The sequence below is a fragment of the Nannospalax galili genome, unplaced genomic scaffold, assembly GCF_000622305.1.
Source record: "Nannospalax galili isolate Female #2095 unplaced genomic scaffold, S.galili_v1.0 scaffold1398, whole genome shotgun sequence".
Taxonomy (NCBI): Eukaryota; Metazoa; Chordata; class Mammalia; order Rodentia; family Spalacidae; genus Nannospalax; species Nannospalax galili.
Genome location: NW_008342016.1, coordinates 1,435,559 through 1,455,703, shown reverse-complemented (window position 1 = coordinate 1,455,703; position 20,145 = coordinate 1,435,559). Strand labels below are relative to the sequence as shown.

General features: G+C 39.8%; 1 protein-coding gene across 2 annotated transcripts in view; it reads left to right on the top strand.

Moving 5' to 3' along the window:
- The window catches only part of Cers6 (ceramide synthase 6), a 308,765-nt gene that overhangs the window by 222,280 nt on the left and 66,340 nt on the right, over positions 1 to 20,145 (top strand). For both annotated transcript variants that reach the window (XM_017799289.2, XM_008837818.3), the window contains exons 5-6: positions 6,499 to 6,549; positions 10,226 to 10,318. In XM_017799289.2, the coding sequence (XP_017654778.1) occupies positions 6,499 to 6,549; positions 10,226 to 10,318 (144 nt within the window). The remainder of the gene's footprint in view (positions 1 to 6,498; positions 6,550 to 10,225; positions 10,319 to 20,145) is intronic.

Sequence of the window (20,145 nt, the reverse complement as noted above, 5' to 3'; positions counted from 1 at the left end):
CCTCAATAGAAATTTCCATCTCAAAGCCAAAGGTGCAGCCTGGTTTTCCTTAGCTCCCTCCAGTGGCAGTGGAGGGGTGCAGCAAGCTCCTTCACAGTCACTGTCAGGAGCAGCATCCCAAAGTGGCTTACATGAATTCTGCTCACAACTCTTCTGCTGGAGGTTAGATATGTGACTGTATTAAACAGGGAGATTGAGTGGAAACATTGCCTCTAGCTGTTAGTTTACTAGCAATAGTTTCCTGCTGTAAATGGTTATCGTAAAGATTAGAACTAATTCAGTAATTCGTTCATATACACTGAATTGTGAAATAACATGAGTTGTTTAGAATCAGCATTCTTACATCCCCTAGCACCTTAGAAATGCAGAATTTTACCTCCGAGTCCTGACCTATTGAATCACAGCCTGTACTTTAGCAATTTGACAAGGTCTGAGCTGCCATGTTCTTTGTAAATCTTTTAGGGTAGGTACCTGCTGGCTATGTTACTTGATCACTGACAAATTGTGTATTAATTAAATTAGATAATGTGTATAAATTATCTTATGTCTATACACTGCTTCATAACATTATTTAAAGGTACCAGTGTGTGAGGAGAAAAGATACTAGTCCTTGCCAGGTGTGGTGGCACATGCCTTTAATCCCAGCACTCTGGAGGTAGAGGTAGGCACATCTCTATGAGTTCAAGGCCAACCTGGTCTACATAGTGAGGTCTAGGCCAGCTGGGGCCTAAAACAAAAGATGCTAGTCCCCTGATTTACCAGAACAAAATTTGAGAATCATTGGCTTTTTTAACCTTGATAAATGCTTTGGATTGTAATGCCATGTGAAAAAGATTTCTGGGAAATGTGCTTGATTTGTCACACAGTTTGAGATGCAGTGATTTTATTATTTAGAAAGATACTAAACTCACACTACCAAGTTGAGGATTTTCAGAGGTTTTTTAAAATCACCATTATTCAGATGGCCTGAGAGTGCCTGGCCTGGCCTCCCCCTGGTATAGGGCCTGAGAACTCAGCAGACTGCCTGAGAGTGCCTGATCTGGCCTCCCCCCAGGTATAGGGGCTGAGAACTCAGCAGACTGCCTGAGAGTGCCTGATCTGGCCTCCCCCCAGGTATAGGGGCTGAGAACTCAGCAGACTGCCTGAGAGTGCCTGACCTGGCCTCCCCCCAGGTATAGGGGCTGAGAACTCAGCAGACCGCCTGAGAGTGCCTAAATCGGGCCTCCCCTTAGCGAACTTCCCAAATTGTACCTTGAGTACCTGCTAGTAGGGGTCTAGATGTTAGAAGAAAGCCTGAGTGTACCTGACTGGAGCCTGACTTGGGCCTCTGTGGGAGCTCCTGAGTAGCTGATCTGAAGCCATCGGTTCCCTCCAATATAAAATCTGAGAGAGCCTGAAACCTAGACCAATCAGCTTTACAGACCCAATAAGAAAACAATAAGGCACACCAATAGTACAAACAGAAACAAACTTTAACTTGATGAAAGAGGGCTTGAGTTTCATACCAGAATCATAAACAACAAAAGAAATCCACATGCCAACAACAAAAATAGGGATAATAATGTGGAAAACCAAAACAGTACATTCCCTCCGCACTCCAGTCTTGTAGAAGAATTCTACAAGCAGAATCCCCTAGAGATAACGCAGGACACAGAATTTAAAAGAACAGTCATAAACATGATCAAGGAATTCAGTGAATTTAAAGAACACACAAAGACCTAAAAGAAGGTAAGGATAAACTTCTGACTGAATTCACAAAAGAGATAGAAACATTGAAGAAAACATAGGCCGAAACGAAGAAGAAAGTGAAAAACTCAATAAGCCAACTTGAAACAGTAGGGGAAAGCCTCACCACTAGAGTGAATGAAAGAGGAAACAGAATACCAACACTGGAGGATAAAGTTGAAGAATTGGACGGCTCAAGCAAAGATTATGAAAAATCTTTAAAAACACAGGAATGGAATATGCAGGAGATGTGGGACACCATGAAAAGACCAAATCTACATATCAGAGGCATAGAGGAAGGAAAAGAATCTCAGGTTAATGGTATTGATCAGATCTTAAACAGGATTGTAGAAGAGAACTTCCCCAAATTAAGGAAAGACATCCCCATAAAATACAAGAAGCACATAGAACACCAAATAGACAGGATCAGAAAAGAAACTCCCTATGGCGTATCATCATAAAAACACTAAATATACAGAACAAAGAGAGAACACTGAAAGTTGCAAAAGAAAAACAAGGCACATACAAAGGAAAGCCCATCAGAATCACAGCTGACTTATCAATGCAAACTATGAAAGCCAGAAGAGCCTGGACCAAGGTATTTCCAGTTCTAAATGACCATAAATGCCAACCCAGAATACTTTACCCAGAAAAAATGTCTATTATAGTTGAAGGGGAAAGAAAAATCTCCCACTACACGAATAGGCTGGAAGAATACATGTCCACAAAACCAGCCCTTCAAAGAATACTTGAAGCAATACAAAGAACAGAGAAAGGAACGACTATACCCCAAGGGTAACAGAAAGAAACTAAATGAATGTATAATTGTAAAATCACCATTACTCTTTTTAAGTATCTATTTCAGCTTTTTATGTTTTTAATTTTTGGCATCCCTTAATTTGTATGATAGACAATACAAAATTTGACATCAAATGAATGTAGAAATGATTCTGAAAAAGCTTGAAAAACTGAAGTTTTTAAAATTAAATTTGTTTTTTGACAATGTCATACTTAAATAAAATGCGTTCCAATTTCTCTCACCCTTGCCCTCTATTAACTCCTTCCCACCCATCAGCGCCGACCCCCCCCCATGTTCTTATCCCTTTGTTTTGTTTTGTTTTGTTTTGTTATCCACTGAATTTAACCAGGGCTATCTGAGTGACCATGAGTTTAGAACTCTCCAGTAGAACCTGATGGGCTCACCAGTAAGGGTACATATCTAAATATAATGACCCCCCTCCTCCCCCAGATTCCATCAGGAGCCCCTCTCCTATCCATGACTAGCTGTTGACAGCTCCAGTGTTGTGCAGGTCCAGTACAGGCAACCAGAGCTGCTGTGGGTTCGTGATTGCAATGGCTGTGTCATATCCAGAAAACAGCACTTTGTAGAACTTACCCATCTTCTGGCTCTTACATTCTTTATGCTCTTCTATGATGGTTCCTAAACCTTAGAGAGGATGGTATGAAGGGCCTGTTTAAGGCTCAGCATTCCACCCCACCTTGTTCTCAGCACCTTGAACAGCCATGACTCTGCATTCACTACCATTCATTATAAAGAGAAGCTTCTTTGACCAAAGAAGCATTTGTCTATGGATATAAATACAGATTTTTATAAAGCAGTTTGATGCTGTGTCAGTTTAGCTAAACAACAGTAGGAGGTTCCTGTCTAGGGTCTTTGACCTTCCCAGCCATGGGTATTTTAATGAATGTACAATACCAGACATGAACTCTTTTGTGGAGAACTGCCTGTTGCCCCCACAGTAATTGTGCCACATTGCAGCAGTGAGCACACCTTACCGTACCTGATAAATTGTTGCTATAGTTTGAGGGTTCACAATTGGATAAGACCATTGATGCTTACCCCCTTCTCCCAGGCAGCCTGCATAGCACGTTTTGGTATTAAGAAGCTAGCCAGCAGAAAGGAAGCTTCCGGCACAGCTCTGGCTTTATTTTTTGTACTGTGTACCAAGGTGTGTGGTATCCTTAGCAACAAAGTCTTACCATCTAATTCTGATGGGTAATCAAGAGACATGACAAAAGCCTATATTATTTGGGGGACCTCTGGGGCCTCCTCTACCAACCATTCATAAGGTGGTATTTTATACCTGGTAACGGGATTTTTTTGTTGTTTAATAACTCATGACTTCTAGGAGCAGTATTCAAGTTTTATCAGTGGAGAGATTGCTTAAAGGAATTACTAAACAATTTCATGGGATAAATTCAAATTAAAACAGTTATATATGTTACTGCCACCCAGCCACAGATTGAATAGGCTTTCTCAAAAATATAGAGTCTAGAATTATTCCAGATTTCAGCTGTTTTGGATTTAGGAATGTTTGCATAGATTTTAATATTTTAAGGTTTTGAATTTGGGGGCACTTCTGATTTGAATTAATGGATTGTAGATGCTAAACCTGTACAAAAAAATCAGGAGAATCATCTTGCCATGGACTTTTGTTTTCTTAGATGTAAATTGGGAAAGACACTTGATCTACCTATCTTACAATGTTTGGGGGCATAGCATGAGACCTTCGAAAAATGTGCAATGCATGTAGAAGATACTGTTAATATGTTGTCAGAGAGGGGTATAAGTGAACATGCACTATTTCCAAAAGATTCTATTATTAAAATGTTTGATAAACATGCTTGTTAGCTGAGCTGGGGCTCTGGTGACTGTCAAATTTATGGTGTCTAGATTTTCTTCCTAGCTTCAGATGGCAGGAGCCCAGTACAAGATAGACAGTCATCCACTGCACAGGGCAGTCAGATAGCAGGCCTACAGAAGATGCAGGTCTAGATGATGAACATCTGATATATCAGGAATGAGCTTGGGTTTAGAATAACATTGGTGAGCCAAGAAGCTCACATAGGAAGAGTTCTGGGTGGTACATTTTTCTGTATGCCTGTATTCTGCCTGTGACAGCAAAGGGTGGCCACAGTGGGAGAGCTATATCTTCAGAGGCAGGCATACCTGCACCCTGAGGCTCATGATGGATTTATTCAGAGAAGCACTAATAGGCTTCTTATAGACCTCATATTTAATTCCTTTTCATTTACATTCAGGACATGCTGACCTGTCAACCTGAGCACTGATGCTGGGGGTGAGGTAAACATGTGCATATGACATAATTTTCCCCCAGATTTTCAGTTAATTGTGAGATAACTTTAGCAGAGCAAAAAGTAGTAACATTTGTAATGTATTTTAAAATAGATTTTATGCTGTGCCCACACTTTAAAAACATGCATATGTATGTATATTTAAAAATAAATCTGTATTTATACCTCTATTACATAGGGAAAAAGAGCAAAAATATGCAATATTTAAAGTGTTAATGATGATGGGAATTTAAATTGCTTTTATTTTTGTTCTTTTCTGTATTTTCTAGGTCTTCAATGAACATATATTATCTGTACAATATAAAAATATAATATACTAAGCTTTTGAAGAGACCACAGTGTTTTATTATGCCTCATCTCATTTGATCCTCATTTTCACTCCTTGGGGTCAATAGTCAACATCAGTTTCACAGATAAATGGAGGAAACAGACAGACACAGCCCAGACCCTCAGGAAGTCAAGGACAACAAGATACTGATACAGACAGTACTGGACCAATAGCAAGTGGAGAACAAGGAACCGGAATCAAAAGGAACGAATAAATAGTGCTTAAGTGAAGGGGAAACATAGGGGCTTATGGTTTTTCAAGTTGGTGCATGAGATGACCTCTTCTGTCAGTCTGACTCCCTATCCTGAGGTCTGGTTTAGTTTTGTCAGACTCAGAGGCAGGATGTAGTGACTACATCTCAGTAGGGAATCAGTCTATGTTTGGTTTGCTGTTTTGGCACTATTGAATTATTTCATCTGCAAAGTTTTATCAGACTCAGAGCCTGAATTTATCTGAAGGAAAAATAAGCCAAATATTATTAGCTCTTATAAAGATTAAATGAGTTAATAAGCACTTTTAAAAGTATATCAGACAGGCTTCAACAAGCATGAAACTATCTCTATACCTGTGATACAAGAGTGATGGTGCAGGGGGATGAATCATAAGAAAGATACAAATTTTATATATATCTGTGTGTGTGTGTGTGTGTGTATGTATCAAGTCTATAGAGATGTGTACTACAGAGCTCATGGTTATCAGTGGATGATGGATGCAAAAGAATGACAAAATTCATGCAAACTTTTATAAAGTTTATTCTAATGTTACTGGATGGTTCAACTCTCTGTTAGAACCCAAGTGAATCCATCTCTTGTTAATTACAGGTTTTGGAATCTGTATATATACTGAGATTTTCTAGTTAGATATTTTTAAGTCAAATGACTGACATCAAATTAAGAATAAATTGTCATAGAAACCTAGACCACAGGTTGGGTGGTGGTGTGTGCTATAAGGGTTCGTTTGAGGTGTCCTCCTGAAGTGAGGCATGCCTGTAGGCCAATGAACCCTGGTGTCTGTCAGCACTGATTTTTCATAAGCCGAATGGATGATTTGCATCTAGTACTGAAGTCACTGCTGTTGAGGTTGGTTACATTGCAGGAATATGTCTGCGTGACTAGCAAAGTATAAAAAACTCCAGGTGAAAGAATCTCCATGCCAGAAAGGTGTGGTGTGATACCAGTTGGTTAAATATTCTATTCCTAGTTGTTTTAAATCCTTCTCTTTTCACACAGGTAAATTACTGAAATCCCAAGAGCCCATTACAAGTGTCTCTTATCCCTTTAGCAATATAAAGCATGTAAAGTCTATTTCTTTGTTAATTTTTTTTCCAGACCCCTTGGTTGTGGAATACAAGACATTGCTGGTATAACTACCCCTACCAGGTAAGGACTGACTGACTGGGGTTTACAGAGGGGATCTTCCTTATGTCAACTTCATGGTTTCAGGCAGGCTACAACAGCCACTTACTTTTGGGCTCTGCACCTGCTGGTTAATGCTGGACAAGGCTTTGTGTGTTCTGAATGAAGTTCAAAATCAAAGACGAATTGCTTTTGCAAATGGAGTCAACTTGGAAGGTCCTTTGTTGGAGAACAGGATGTAGTTTCTTCAACAGGTGGCTGATTCCTATTTCTCATAACAAAGGGAAGTCTGAAGGCCTGCTGACAGTACAAGCTTGCCTCCACAAGTGGGAATGCTCAAGTGTGGGACTGGAGCCTGCACGCTGAGTTCTGTTCACTTTGTAGCTTAGAAACAGCCTCTAAATACATAAATCAAGCACCATTTCCTTCAGCACAGAAAAAAAAATGGGCTTGTACTATTACACATGAATAAATTGTTTCTGTGACTAAAAAAGAAGAAAAAGCATCTTTAAAAGTGAGATTAAAGCACACCTCTGAAAAGGGAGTATTTTAGATCCCTATTCACTGATGTACCTTTGCATCTTTTCATGATCCTGCAACATTAGCGCATGTCCTTGTCCAAGTTATTTTCCTTGAATGTGGACTAAGAATTCCTAGCTGGGAACCTTCTAGCTTAGTCAGGATATATCATATATGGGGAGCAAATGCAACTCGGTATTATAATAAGCACCTTGGATCTTTAAAGAATGTAAATAAGCAACATGACATAGTAAGAGATAGCTGTGTTCCAGGGAGATCTGATAGAGACTGAATCAGGGGAGAACCAGTTCAGGCCCAGCTGCTGCTTTACTGTCTCTAATACATGGAATGTTGTCATTGAAAGCTTTCCTTCTATCCTCTAGTGGTATACTGAGCATCACAATCCATACAAATCTAAATGTCTATTATAAAAGGACATTAAAGGCTTCTAGAAACCTTAATTGACATGTTGGCATGGCAGCTGCTGTGTTGCCCCATGTTTAAGAGGAAAGTCCTGTAACATGAATGACATTGTGATAAATCCATGTGAAATGTCTCACGTAACCTTGTTCTTAACTGTTAGGTAATCCAAAATAGCTATCTCATTCATGACTATAGCTGAGAAACTTCTCATTTCTTAGAGGAATATATAGAACTGTGGCCCAAAATGTAGCTGTGGGCTGTTTCACAGGCAGCGCCATAGATTCATCATGAAAGTCTAAGGGCGGGGAGGGGGTTGGAACTACGATTATATTTAAAAGTAGAAAATACTGTTAGGATAGAAAGAAAGATACTATATGTGGGGATTCCGATAAGAATTGTCTTTTACTGAGAAGACATTATTTCCTAATACTGAATAATTCAGTGCACTGCTCCCAAAATTCAAGATAAATTCTGGATCTCTTGTGGGAACAGTGTTATCTTTAACAAGTGTCATATGCTAACAGAAACTTAGTGACTTTCCTTGTGTGTGGGGGCGGGGAGGAATGAGTAATTAAATAGCATGTATGCAACTAGTGTTTTATATGTAATCATGTCTATATAACTACATATAAAACAGACTACAGCTCAGATTCAGACTCAAGCCTTTACTTTGAAAGACTAAGCGTGCTCATGAAACATTTATTATGTCTTTAACATACTTATATTAGATGAGTGAATAGATTTTAGGTGAAAAGTAGTAGTATGCTTCAATTTTAAGCATACATTGCTTCTTCAGTGTGAACATACATGTTATATTTGTTACACATGTAATAATTTTCTATGTGTTTATATTTTAAAGATGAAAAAAGAGCCAAGGTTGACCTTTGTCCAGCTTGTTACAGGGATCACACACTGGGCAGGAGAAGCCTAAAGCAGTGGTCAGGGGCCTCACTAGCTGTGAGACCTGGATGTGACCTCTTAACCTGAATTAACTGACAGCAATTTCCTGTCCACTGTATAATTTAGATATAGAATGAGAGCACTAATTTCATAGGATTTTTGTGACACTCAAAGCAGTTGGCATGTGAGTGTGCTTCATTAACTGCAGAGCAATTCATGAATGTGGTTATTACTCTGTTGCTCTCCTGTGAACTCTGCGGTTTCTAGATGTGATCTAGTGTGTCCTCATAACCCCTGAGGCATTTTCACAGAGGATGATGCCAGGAGTAAAAGAATCTCATTAACACTGAAATTTGACCTTGGCTCAAAGGCTAAAATCAGGGCCCTATCTTCTTAGATTTTACTGATGAAAACATCTGCCTGAAAACCGTCCTTCTTACTAATGCCTTCCAGTCTTAAAAGGGCATTTCAGTGGAAAATATATTTTCTTCAAAGAACCACTGAGCGTTGATGCTTGTCTTAGTCACCAGGCTCCATAATGGGATTCCATAAGAAGCAATTGTGTCCCATTCATAAGAACTCCCACTCTCATGATCTGATTACTTCCCAAAAGCCCTTCTTCCAAATTCCTTCATATTGGATATTGGGCTTCAACAGATGAGTTTGGAGGAATAACAACATTCAAACTATACTAATGTCCTTTGTCATGTAAAGTTTAGAATTGCCAGTCTGATATCCTAACCTATAATGTACACTGTTGCAGAAATATGAGAGGAACAAGTCATTTTCCTTGATACCCGTGCTTAGAAAGTAGATGTCATCTTGTGATAGTCATCCATTATGCTGTGGCATCCTGTGCATAGAATTTTAGTTTCATTTACAATATACAATGTTACCTTCTGGACAGCAGTATGGACATGTTTGAATAGTTCTGGAGGGTTTTCATTCATTCCAATCAACTAAGGCATTTCATTACAGCTCATCAAAAACAGTTAAAAACAACTTTTCAGAAGTGTCATTGGAAAAACCTTAATTTTATGGATTTTTGTATAAAATAAATTTTCCTGACTTTACTGTCTTGAGCCCCTGAGGTGGTTACGTCAGACGTTCCTTCCTCCCCATTTTATAAGCAAATAACGTATTAGAAACTGCAGAGCTGGATCTCTATCTTGGGTTTCTTGGCTGGGTATCTGCCTAGCTGGGTTTCTCTTGGCAGCCTTTCTATCCCTCTGATCTTTCCATAAGTATTTTTGAATCATTCTTTTTGAATATTGCAATACATTGAACATTTTCTAAGAATACAACTTTACAACTTTCTGATTAATACCTCATTGAAACTGTGCCTCATTGACCAATAAGGAACTCATTTCTGCCACCTGCTTTCCTTATACCTGTCCTTTGGACTGTCACAGCAGTTGTCCTGTCCACCAGCCAGTTTCTCTCTCTCTCTCTCTCTCTCTCTCTCTCTCTCTCTCTCTTGCTCTCTCGCTCTCTCGCTCTCTCGCTCTCGCTCTCTCACTCTCTCACTTCGAATTTGTTCTGGGTTGCATAAGGAATTTTGTAGCTACTTATGTGAAAGAACTGTAAATGCTGTTGTTTAACTGAATAATGGATAAGATCCCAAATTTTCATGCTGGCTAATGCTTTCTCGGGTTTGAGATGAAATAAAAATAATGCTATTTAGCTGTGATCTAGAGGCATCCTCTTCAGCTCCATTATCTACAAAGAATAGGACAGGAATTCTTTGTATACAGGATAAGACCGTGTTACTACTGTCCAGCAATGAGCTTGAGATGTTTGGGATACAAACTGGGTTTCCCATTAACTATTAACGTTTCCTTTTTTCTTTCATCTTCAGCCACTCACAACTGACCTTCACTACTATTACATACTGGAGCTGTCGTTTTATTGGTCTTTAATGTTTTCCCAGTTCACGGATATCAAAAGGAAGGTAAGACTTGTTACGTCATACATGGCTTGCTTTTATGGCCCTCACTAGGTGGTAAAGAGTCTCAAAGCACTCGCCTCTGTTCTGGCAGCTGTAGGTTAGCACTGCTTCCTACATTATTACAGAAGTTCTGTTTGTTTGTGCTGTTTTATATTCTGTTTGTATTTTCTTCCAGTCTCCCTCCAAAACCCAATGTCCTTTTCTTCATGAAAAAATATTACAAAAGGCCAGTCATGGTGGCACATCTGTGAGACAGAGGCTGGGCAATCATAAATTTAAAGGTCAAACTCAGTTATATAGTGAGTTTGAGGCCAGCCTGGGCTACAGAAGACTGTATCTCAAACTCCCAAACACACATGCATACATGAATATATACATATACATGCACATATGTACATATATATGTACATATATAAAGTAATCCTGATAGCAATAATTTTCTGACTCCCAAGTCCTTATTTTCTCCAAATTAAATAAAAATTGTAAATGTAGAGAGAAAGGGAGAGGGCAAGAGAGAGGTCTCAGTGTTTCAGTTCTACAGAATGAATTCTCCAATTTAAGGGTTATCTAATGTCAAAATGCAGCTCAAAATGCTGCATTCCTAAATGTACCATGTTCTTGTCTAGCCCTTCCCCTCCATGAAGTTGCTTTTACAGAGAGATTATGCCCATGAGCTCTGAGCATTGTGTTCACTCATTCTGACTTCCATCTTGCCAAGCCCTGGGCAGGATACTGTGCTGTTTTCTGCTTACTTTATCTGTGAGGCCATTTTCTCAAGATGCCCATACTCGTATCAGTCCTTCAACATCATCTGACCGGCCTCCATCTAAGTACCTCATGCATTGCCTATTTGGGTGATTCAAGCCCACCTCTCCAGTTGTCACCTGCACCTTACACAAATATAAGTGTCAGCTGCAAACATTTTTCTTACCATTGTCTGAAAGTATCAGCCTATTCTGTACATCTTTGTTTTTGACAAGATCTTGTCTGTAGTTAGACTGTACCCATTTCCCGCTTGTCATAAAAGCAGTAGTCCCAAAGTAACTCTTTCCCTTGTAGCTCTGTTTCACCCTCTCAAGATTTTTCTGTATTTAGTTTACAGTACCATACTCACTATATTGTATTATTAAACTGTGATAACCTGAGAACTGGAGAAATGGCTCAGCAGTTAGGAGCACTTGCTGCTTTTGAGAAGACTAGAGTTCAGTTCCCAACATCCACTTCAGGCATCTCACAACTTTCCTTAACTCCAGCTCTGGAAGATCTGATGCTGTCTTTTGACTTCTGCAGGCATCCACCCAAATGTGCATATACATACACAGAGACATGCATATATATAAATAAAAAATAAAAATTAGATCTTTAAAGTATGGTAACCTACATTTCCCTTTTCTCTAGACATGTAGGAGTAAGATCAACATCTTAGTTCATTCAGCCTGCTATAACAAAATACCACAGACTGGGTGGCTTATAACACAACAGAAATCTATTTTTCATGGTTCTGGAGGGTGAGACGCCAAAAATTAAGATTCCAGAAGAGACCAACTCTGGTAAAAGCCCACTTTCTCACAAATGGTACCTTCTCACTGTGCCCTTGGATGGTGGGAAGAACAAGGCACCTCTGTAGGCCCTCTTTTATAAAGGCACTAGTTCCCTTCAGGAGGGCTTCTCCCCAAAAACCCCACTGCCTAATGCTATTACTTTGGGGTTTAGGATTTCAACATGAACTGGGGTAGAAGACACAAACATTCAGTCATAGCAAGCAGGGTGTGTTTGTCTTTGCTGTCTTTGCAACTATCAATGTGCAATGAGGGGTCAGTGTGTTTAGGTCAAATGAATGAATGGATTCAGTTCCTTTGCAAATAGGACTATAAACACTAATAGAGTACAATGTGGTAATTAACATTCTTGGTTAGACCAATAATTTGCTAAATTGTAAAATGGGATCTGAATGTCAACTAAAAAGCATTTCAAAGTCTCCAGGCCTAGAACCTAAGTAAATCCCTTTTGCTAGGTAGGATCCTTCCTCCTTCCAACAGCAGTCATGTGCTGGCTAGCAACAAAACAACCCCAAAATTGTCTGTCTGACTTCTGTGCCTACAAGGCCTTAATATGGCATCCTCTAATCATCTGAAGTGGGTGGCCCCTATAAAGACCAGCTTAGGCATAGTGGGTGACTCATTGACACCCACAATTTGTGACTCCCTTACTCATTGTACAAAGCACTCTGGGTCAGCTTCTGGGAACATTTAAAGATTCATCAGTGATGATATGCCAGCTGGATCCCTCTATCATGTGCAGAGCCTTCTTTATTTGTACAGTCAGATCTTGTAGATTATCTTCTCTGAGCCAGGTCCCATGCTAAGCTCCTTTATAAGTTTTTTTTTTTTTTCAGTAGCCTATTTGTCCTGGTATACTTACATAAGACAGAGATGTTGTTCTAGTTTGTTTCTCCATTGCTGTGACAAAATACTCTGACCAATACCAACCTGGGGAGGAAAGGGTTTATTTGACTTACCTCTCCAAGGTCACAATTCATTAAGGAGCCCAAGGTAGGAACTCAGGGCAGGAACCTGGAGGCAGGAGCTGGAGCACAGGCCATGGAGGAATGCTGCTTACTGGCTTGCTCCTCTGGCCCATGCTCAATCTGCTTTCTTATACAATACAGCCTAGGGGTGGTGCCACCCACAGTGGGATCCAGTAAAATCTAAACAAGTACTGTCTTATTTCAAAAGGGAAGAATTGGGCACACCTAAGTAAAACCTAAGTCCAGCAAAGTAGTTCAAGACTGGATGTCTGGGATTCACTCACGATCTTCTGACTCCAAAGGGTTTTGGCAGCTCCACTTCTCTGACTCTGCCGTCCACAGCACACACAACTCATCTTGCAGACCCAGCCCAGCTCTATTCCACACCTACTGCTCCACACCCTTGGTGGTCGTCCCATGGTTCTGGCATCTCCAAAAAAGCTGGAGTTTCCACTGAAATTGAGGCTGCACCTTCACCAATGGCCTCTTCTGGCCTCTCGGGGTACAAAGCCTCAGATTCTCTCCATGACGATCCCTTCAGTACTGGGGATCTTCACTGCAATTGAGGTTGCACATTCATCAATGGCCTTTCCTGGCCTCTCAGGGTCTCAAGCCTCAGCTGCTCTTTGTGACCCCCTTCACGCTTTCAACACCAGAACCACACAAGAGACTCTTACACATTACCAAGTCCTGCTTCCAGCTTGAGATGGAGGTTCAGGCCCCCTCTGGATCCCCTCTGCTTTCTTATACAATACAGTCTGGGGGTGGCACCATGCACAATAGGCTGGGCCCTCCCACATCACTCAATAATCAAGAAATTGCCCCACAGACATGACCACAGGCCAGTCCAATGGAGGCAATTCCCAAATTGAGGCTCCCTCTACCCAGGTGTGTCAAGTTGACAACTAAAGCTATCCAGCACAGATGTAGAACATACTTCCTTTTTCTATCAACGTGAGAAAATTGATACAGAGTGAATTGATATAAATCTCTCAAGGCCGTGCAGATTAGAGCCCAGGTTTGCCAATCAGAGTGTTTTGATCTGCCCTTAGATTAGACACATATACAACTCTCGCCCTGACCTGCCATGCCCTTTGTTAGAGGAAGTAAGGCTCATCAGCCCCTTGTAGTGCTTCACCGTTTTCACTGGTTCTTCTTTTGCCTAGTGAGATTTAGGAGTGGCATCTACAGTCAGTGAGATGAACTAAAGGGGAAGTAGCTGTCTTTTGCTTCCAGGAGCCTAGTCCTAGACATTGCTGTGTGTGACCCAGCCCTCTCCACTTGCTTGAGCTTTCTCATTGTATATGTAACCTGTCTTTTCTATGAACAGGTACAGTTAAGGAAGTCCCCATTGCTGTAAACCAATGAGCATTATCTTAATAGTTTTCTCAGATTACTTTCAAGGGTTGAGGTATATATTTATATGTTTTGCAACTATGTTTAGCAACAATGTATAAAATACTTAGGAAAAGAATGATTTGACATTGAAGTCTGTGGAATTGATTCTAGGTCCATAAGTATTGTCAGTATTTAGGAATTATAGGGGTTTTTTTTCCAAGTAGTTTAGATACTTGGCACCTCTCTTTTCTTTTGGTCAGAGTAGGTTTGTATATTCCTGGCACATCTGGCTTGTTCTGATTTCTACACAAAATGGGCATTTGGCCACTGCCAAACCTGTTTATTAGTTGGCACAAGTGTTAGTACAGAAATCTTTTCCCTCTACTGCTGTCTCTCATTAGAGCACTGTAGCTTTTTTCTGACCCTGCACATCTTGCTGATTGGCCCTGTGAATCCTCAACGGCTCTGTCCTCATTACACTCCCATCCAGAGGACCTGCTATTCCAGCCATCAGTGGTGATTTATGGTATGTTCTGGCTGCCAGACATACTCTTCACCTCCTATGTGGAAATACTAACTCAGCTGTCTGAAAACATCCTGCCTTTTAATCATGGGACAGAGATATTGAAGACCCACATAGGCAATGCAGCATGGACACCACCTTTAAAAGCTGACTGGGCACGATATCCTTAAAAGAGATTATCAAGACTCTTTGGTTTCCATATTAAATGGCAGTGAGCTTGAGTGGTCATTTTCAAAGATTAGGATTTAGAAACACTGAACATGAACTCATGCCACAAACTCAATGAGTATCTTAAGTGCAGTTTAGAAATCATTTTTCTTTACCCTTTCTAAAATATGTTGTTTGTTTTGAGACATGGAAAGTTTAATTCTGTAGCCCAGGCTGGGCTTAAACTTTGAGTAATCTTCCTGCCTTGCTGGTGACTCCTAAGATTATAGATATCGTCCACCATGTTCAAATTTAGAAATCATTTAATTTTTCTGATACAGCGTTTCACTGTATACCAATGGCTCACCTAAAATTCAGTGTGTAGACCAAATTGGCCTTGGACACACAGAGATCTGCCTGCCTCTGCCCCTGGAGTGTTGGGATTAAAGGCATGTACCACTATCGTGCCTGCCTTAGAAATCAATTTTTTGACCAAGTGGTTTTATGAATCTTCCCAGAATGCTCTTGATATTTACAAACTCTTCTTTTTTCACCATTAAAAAAGATTGCTTCCACCAAGAACCTGGAGCTTAAAAATGAGGGGAGAACCAAAGGGTTCCTTCATCCTTTCAGTATGTAGAGAAAGCAGATGAACTCTTTAATCATTTTCAAAGTTGTTACTTATTTGGTCAGTGAGGAAAAATACTATTAACCTTACTAGAGGGACGAGACTGGCCAAGATATAATGAACTTGTAATTCAAATGTTATACACTACAAAAACAATGTAAACCTTTTGAGAACCTTTTTCCTTTTTTCTTATTTCTTTCTTTTATTAAAAACTAATTAAAATACCATCTTAAAACATCAGGCGTATTCTTGGTTCTCTACCCAAAAAGCCTTCTTTTTCTCAGTGCTTGCTGTCTGTTCTCTGGCACCTGTTCACAGTGAGCATTTCTCCTGCACATCCACATTTTCCAACGCAAGCTAATAAATATTCTGTTCAGTTCAAAACAGCTTGCTTATGTCTAAACCATGTGTCCCTTTTAACAAAGCTGCTGTTTGGCTCAAAGGCCCGGGCCCTCAGCCAGTGGGTCCTGCTCATGTTCAGTCGAGCATCCTTGGCAGAGCTCCAGAGCCTGCTGATGGGATCAACTTGTTGCTTTCTTATTCTGAGAGTTAACACTGCATCTTATCAAAGATTCCTGACAGAAGTTTGGTTGTGAAATTTAGCAAAATACTTCTGGACTAGCTTGCTTTGCTCTCTCATAATTTTTTGCAGAGAGTAACTGGTATCTACTGCTATGACGTAGATTCCCTTATGAGCCTGCTTAGGGTCTAGATTTTTCCTTTATGATGAAGGAAAATGCATGTCTTAATTTTCCTTCAAGGGAGATAGCTTGCCATAGATTGAGTTGAAATAATGCACATAAAGCTATGTAGCACTGTGTTTAACAAACAAAACTTTGAATGGTTCCTGGTACATAATGACCAAAATTCAGCTGAATTTAAGCCTAGAACTAAAACATATTTGTTTAAGAAAATTAGTCAATTAAAATTAACAAAATTATTATGCAGAGAAACTAGTCCTTTCTTTTTCCAAATAAGGAAATTTTTAAAAGCAGCTACTATTAATTCGTAAGGAGAAAGACATTTTAATTTAATAGGAAAAAAGACATCTCAAAATAAGGACAATTCTTTAAATTCATCCTTATGAGGCAGTTATTTTTTGCATTTTTCCTGAGGCTAGAGAATACATTGTTAATAAAAATATAACTTAGAGTTAAAATCATAGACTCTAGAATCCTTTACCCACTTAGCCCCATTCCTAATATGACCATGAACAAGTTACTTCACCGTTCTGTGCCGACTTCATGGGAATGTTGCAAGCATAAATAAGTGGCACATGGCACATCAAAAATGCTCAGTACACATTAGCTATTGCTGTAGTCACCTAATATTATGAGCACCATACCCTCAGGCATGTCTAGAATTGTACTACACACACACACACACACACACACACACACACACACATATACACACACGTAGTTGTGGCTAGTAGACTATGAACATAGTTGACTTGTGTTGCTCCTAGATGAAAGTTTTTAATTGCTGTGGTGAAACCCTCAAGAGAGGTTTCGCTTTCCCTGTTGGATAGTGGTCAATGCAATTTGAGATGGCTCTGTTCTATCGGCCTAGGTCCCCTCACTGACTCAGGCAAGCAAACTCCTTCCACTCTACCTACCAACGGAAGCATTTTGTCAGTAAGAAACAAACCATTGTTCTAAACCACTGATATTTTGAGGGCTTTGTTTTTCCTCTGTAACATACATTATCCTAATGGGAGAAGCTATTAAGAATATGGTGAATTATCATGTCCTAGAACCATGTTGGGAATGATTTAGCAAGTCTCAAGATTTGGTGTTCGAATCATTGGCAGTCACTGAGATCTTTACAGGAGGTCTACAAGAACAAAACTGTTTTCATAATAGCACTTAAGATCTCATTCGCCTTTTCACTGCAGACATTTGCAAAGGTAACAGTGGGCACAACTACTGGCGTAGCTCCAAGCTGCACCTGTGGTCACTGTAGTCTCCATTGCTGTGCATTTGAGAATGCTATGGTTGAGGAAGTAAAAGTATTCATTTTATTAAAACTCTGTTCTTAAGTGTACACTTTGAATTTTTTGTGTGATGAAAATGGAAATAGACAAAGACCAGCTACATTGGGTTACTCATGGTGTTTCAAGAACACTAACATGCAGTTAGTTCTTTGCATTGTGACTAAACTGGCTGCTCCCCCCCCCCATAGAATCTCATTTTTAATCAAAAGAATGACTGACAAGCTATATGATTTCAACTTGTGTAGTCAGCAGGCATTTTCATGAACATGCACAGGGTAAGCTAGTCCAGTTGTTTGAGGTAACTGACACTATTTGTTAATGATAAAACTCAAGGTTTCAAGCAAAAATTAGATGTTTAGAAAATCTGTGTCTACCAGCAGAACGTGATAGCCATCTCAAAACTTAAAGACTTATTTGTAATGGTACATCCGTATGAAAATGCCAGAATAAAAACCATTACTTTGTATGCTGACTTTAAAAAATTATTAAAATGTTAAATAAGCAAATCTTATTTTAAATTATTATATAACAAAATATCATTAACTAGGTAAATTAGTATTTTCTAGCTCTCTAGTGCATAGTCTTAAAGTGATGCATGAGGAAAACATGCATTCAAAATAAAATACAGACCAGTTAATGTAGATGATTATTGGGTTTATTGATCTGACTCTGGTTTTCACACTGACACCCCAAAAAATATCTGACTTGTCAAACTTTAGTATTGTATCAAAGATTGTCCATAACTATCCAAAAAAGACTATTAAGAACTTTTTCTTTTTAGCTATGTATTTGTGTAATACTGTATTTTTGTCAATTACTTCAACCAAAACATCTCACAGAAGATTAGATGTATATGCAGTTGTGAGAATCCCAACTCTCCTGAATTAAGCCAGAACCAAAGAGACTGGCCATCGTGTGACAGAATGCCACTTTTCTCATCAATTGTTTTTGCTGTTATTTTAGAAAATGCAGTTATCCTTCATAAACATATTTGTTGATATGTAATGGATATTATTTAAAATTAGTAAGTGGTTTTTTTTTTTTAGTTTTTTTTTTTGTTTTTTAAATTTCTTGGTTTTAACTTCTAATGGAATGAACACTGATAGAGCCCACATAGACAAATCTCTTTGGTGCCCTTTGTTACCAGAGTTATCAGGGTCAGTGTCTGTGACCTAATGAGCCAGACTTGGCTACCTGTCTTCAAAGCCAATCAAAAAGACAAATAGTGAGAAACAGGAGCCTGGGGAGGTGGCTCATTACATAAAGTGCTTGCTGCACAAACATGAGGGCCTGAGTTTGAATCCCTAGCACCTACATAAAAGTTGGGCATGGCAGTACACATCTTTAATCTCAAACGTGGTAATGGGGTAGAGACAGACAGATCCCAGGAACTGGAGAACTTTTTTGTTATCCAGTCTAGCCTAACAGTGAGCACCAGGTTCAGTGAGAGACCTGCCTTACAAAATAAAGTAGAGACGCAATTGTGGAAGACGCCTGACAACAACCTTGGGCCTCCACATGTACGTGCATGAGCAAGTATACTCTCTGTTTCTGTCTCTCTACCTCTCTCTGCCCGCCCTTCCGACACACACACAGAATGAGAAGCAGAAAAGGACATTTATTCAGTGTGATCACATTGGGAAGACAGACAAATCTCTTTGTCCAGTGATACTTCTTCCTCCCTGCCCCAATTCCATCTCCAGGGTACTGACATAAGATTTAGATTTAAGTAGAAAATCAAAAGTATGCATAGCTAAGCAGACCTGGTCAAGGTACAGTCCACACATCATTGACCCATCATTGTCTTAGCTCCATTTTCTCCTGAAAGGTGGTATAACAAATTGTCAGAACTGTGAAACCCAGGAGACAAGTTCCTCCTCTGGCTGGTATTTCTGAGGACCATTGTGTCAATTATCTGATAGCCAAAGGAAGAGATACAAGTGTCCCTTCAGAGTACCTTCAGAAGACCTTCATTTCTTCCAGGCTGGGTGCATCCTCAATGATTATTAGGGTCATAAAGGGGTCCCGAGACCCTGGTGTTTAAGAATTACTGTTCTAGAGTATTGTCTTTGCTAAGGATATGACTTCCAGGTGATGCCTCAGATTGCATCAGCTGGGCTTCTCCTTCCTTGAAAGCTTAGTTCACACCTGTTGACATATAACCATGCTCAGATGAGCAGAAAATGACTTGGAACTCTCACTAATCTCAATGTTGCTTCTCACTGACAGTTTGCCACTCACCTGGTCTTTTACACTCCTTAGGATGGTAGTCCTGACTCAAGCCTCCATCCCATTTCTGCCTCTCTTCTGGTCATCATAATCTAAAGAAGAAAAGACAGCTTGCACAAAAGCACATCAACCCATTGCTACATTCAGGCTAGTGGGAAAGCAATGTGGCATTACAGTCTATAAAAGAAATGGGTTTTACAAGGCAGATATGTAAGATTTTGGCTTATTCTGCCAGTTCAACATCCAGGTACCTTGCCAAAGATGAAGCTCATGAGCATCTTTAGATCCCTCAGTCAGATGACTGACCACCAGATAGCCCCAGAGTTGTCACATACTCATCTATAACTGCTCTCATGATACAAAAGGGTGACAGGAGCTTATGATCTCCAAGGGTCTCAGCATTGTCATATTACAAAGGGAACCACAGCTTGGGACCTAGGCA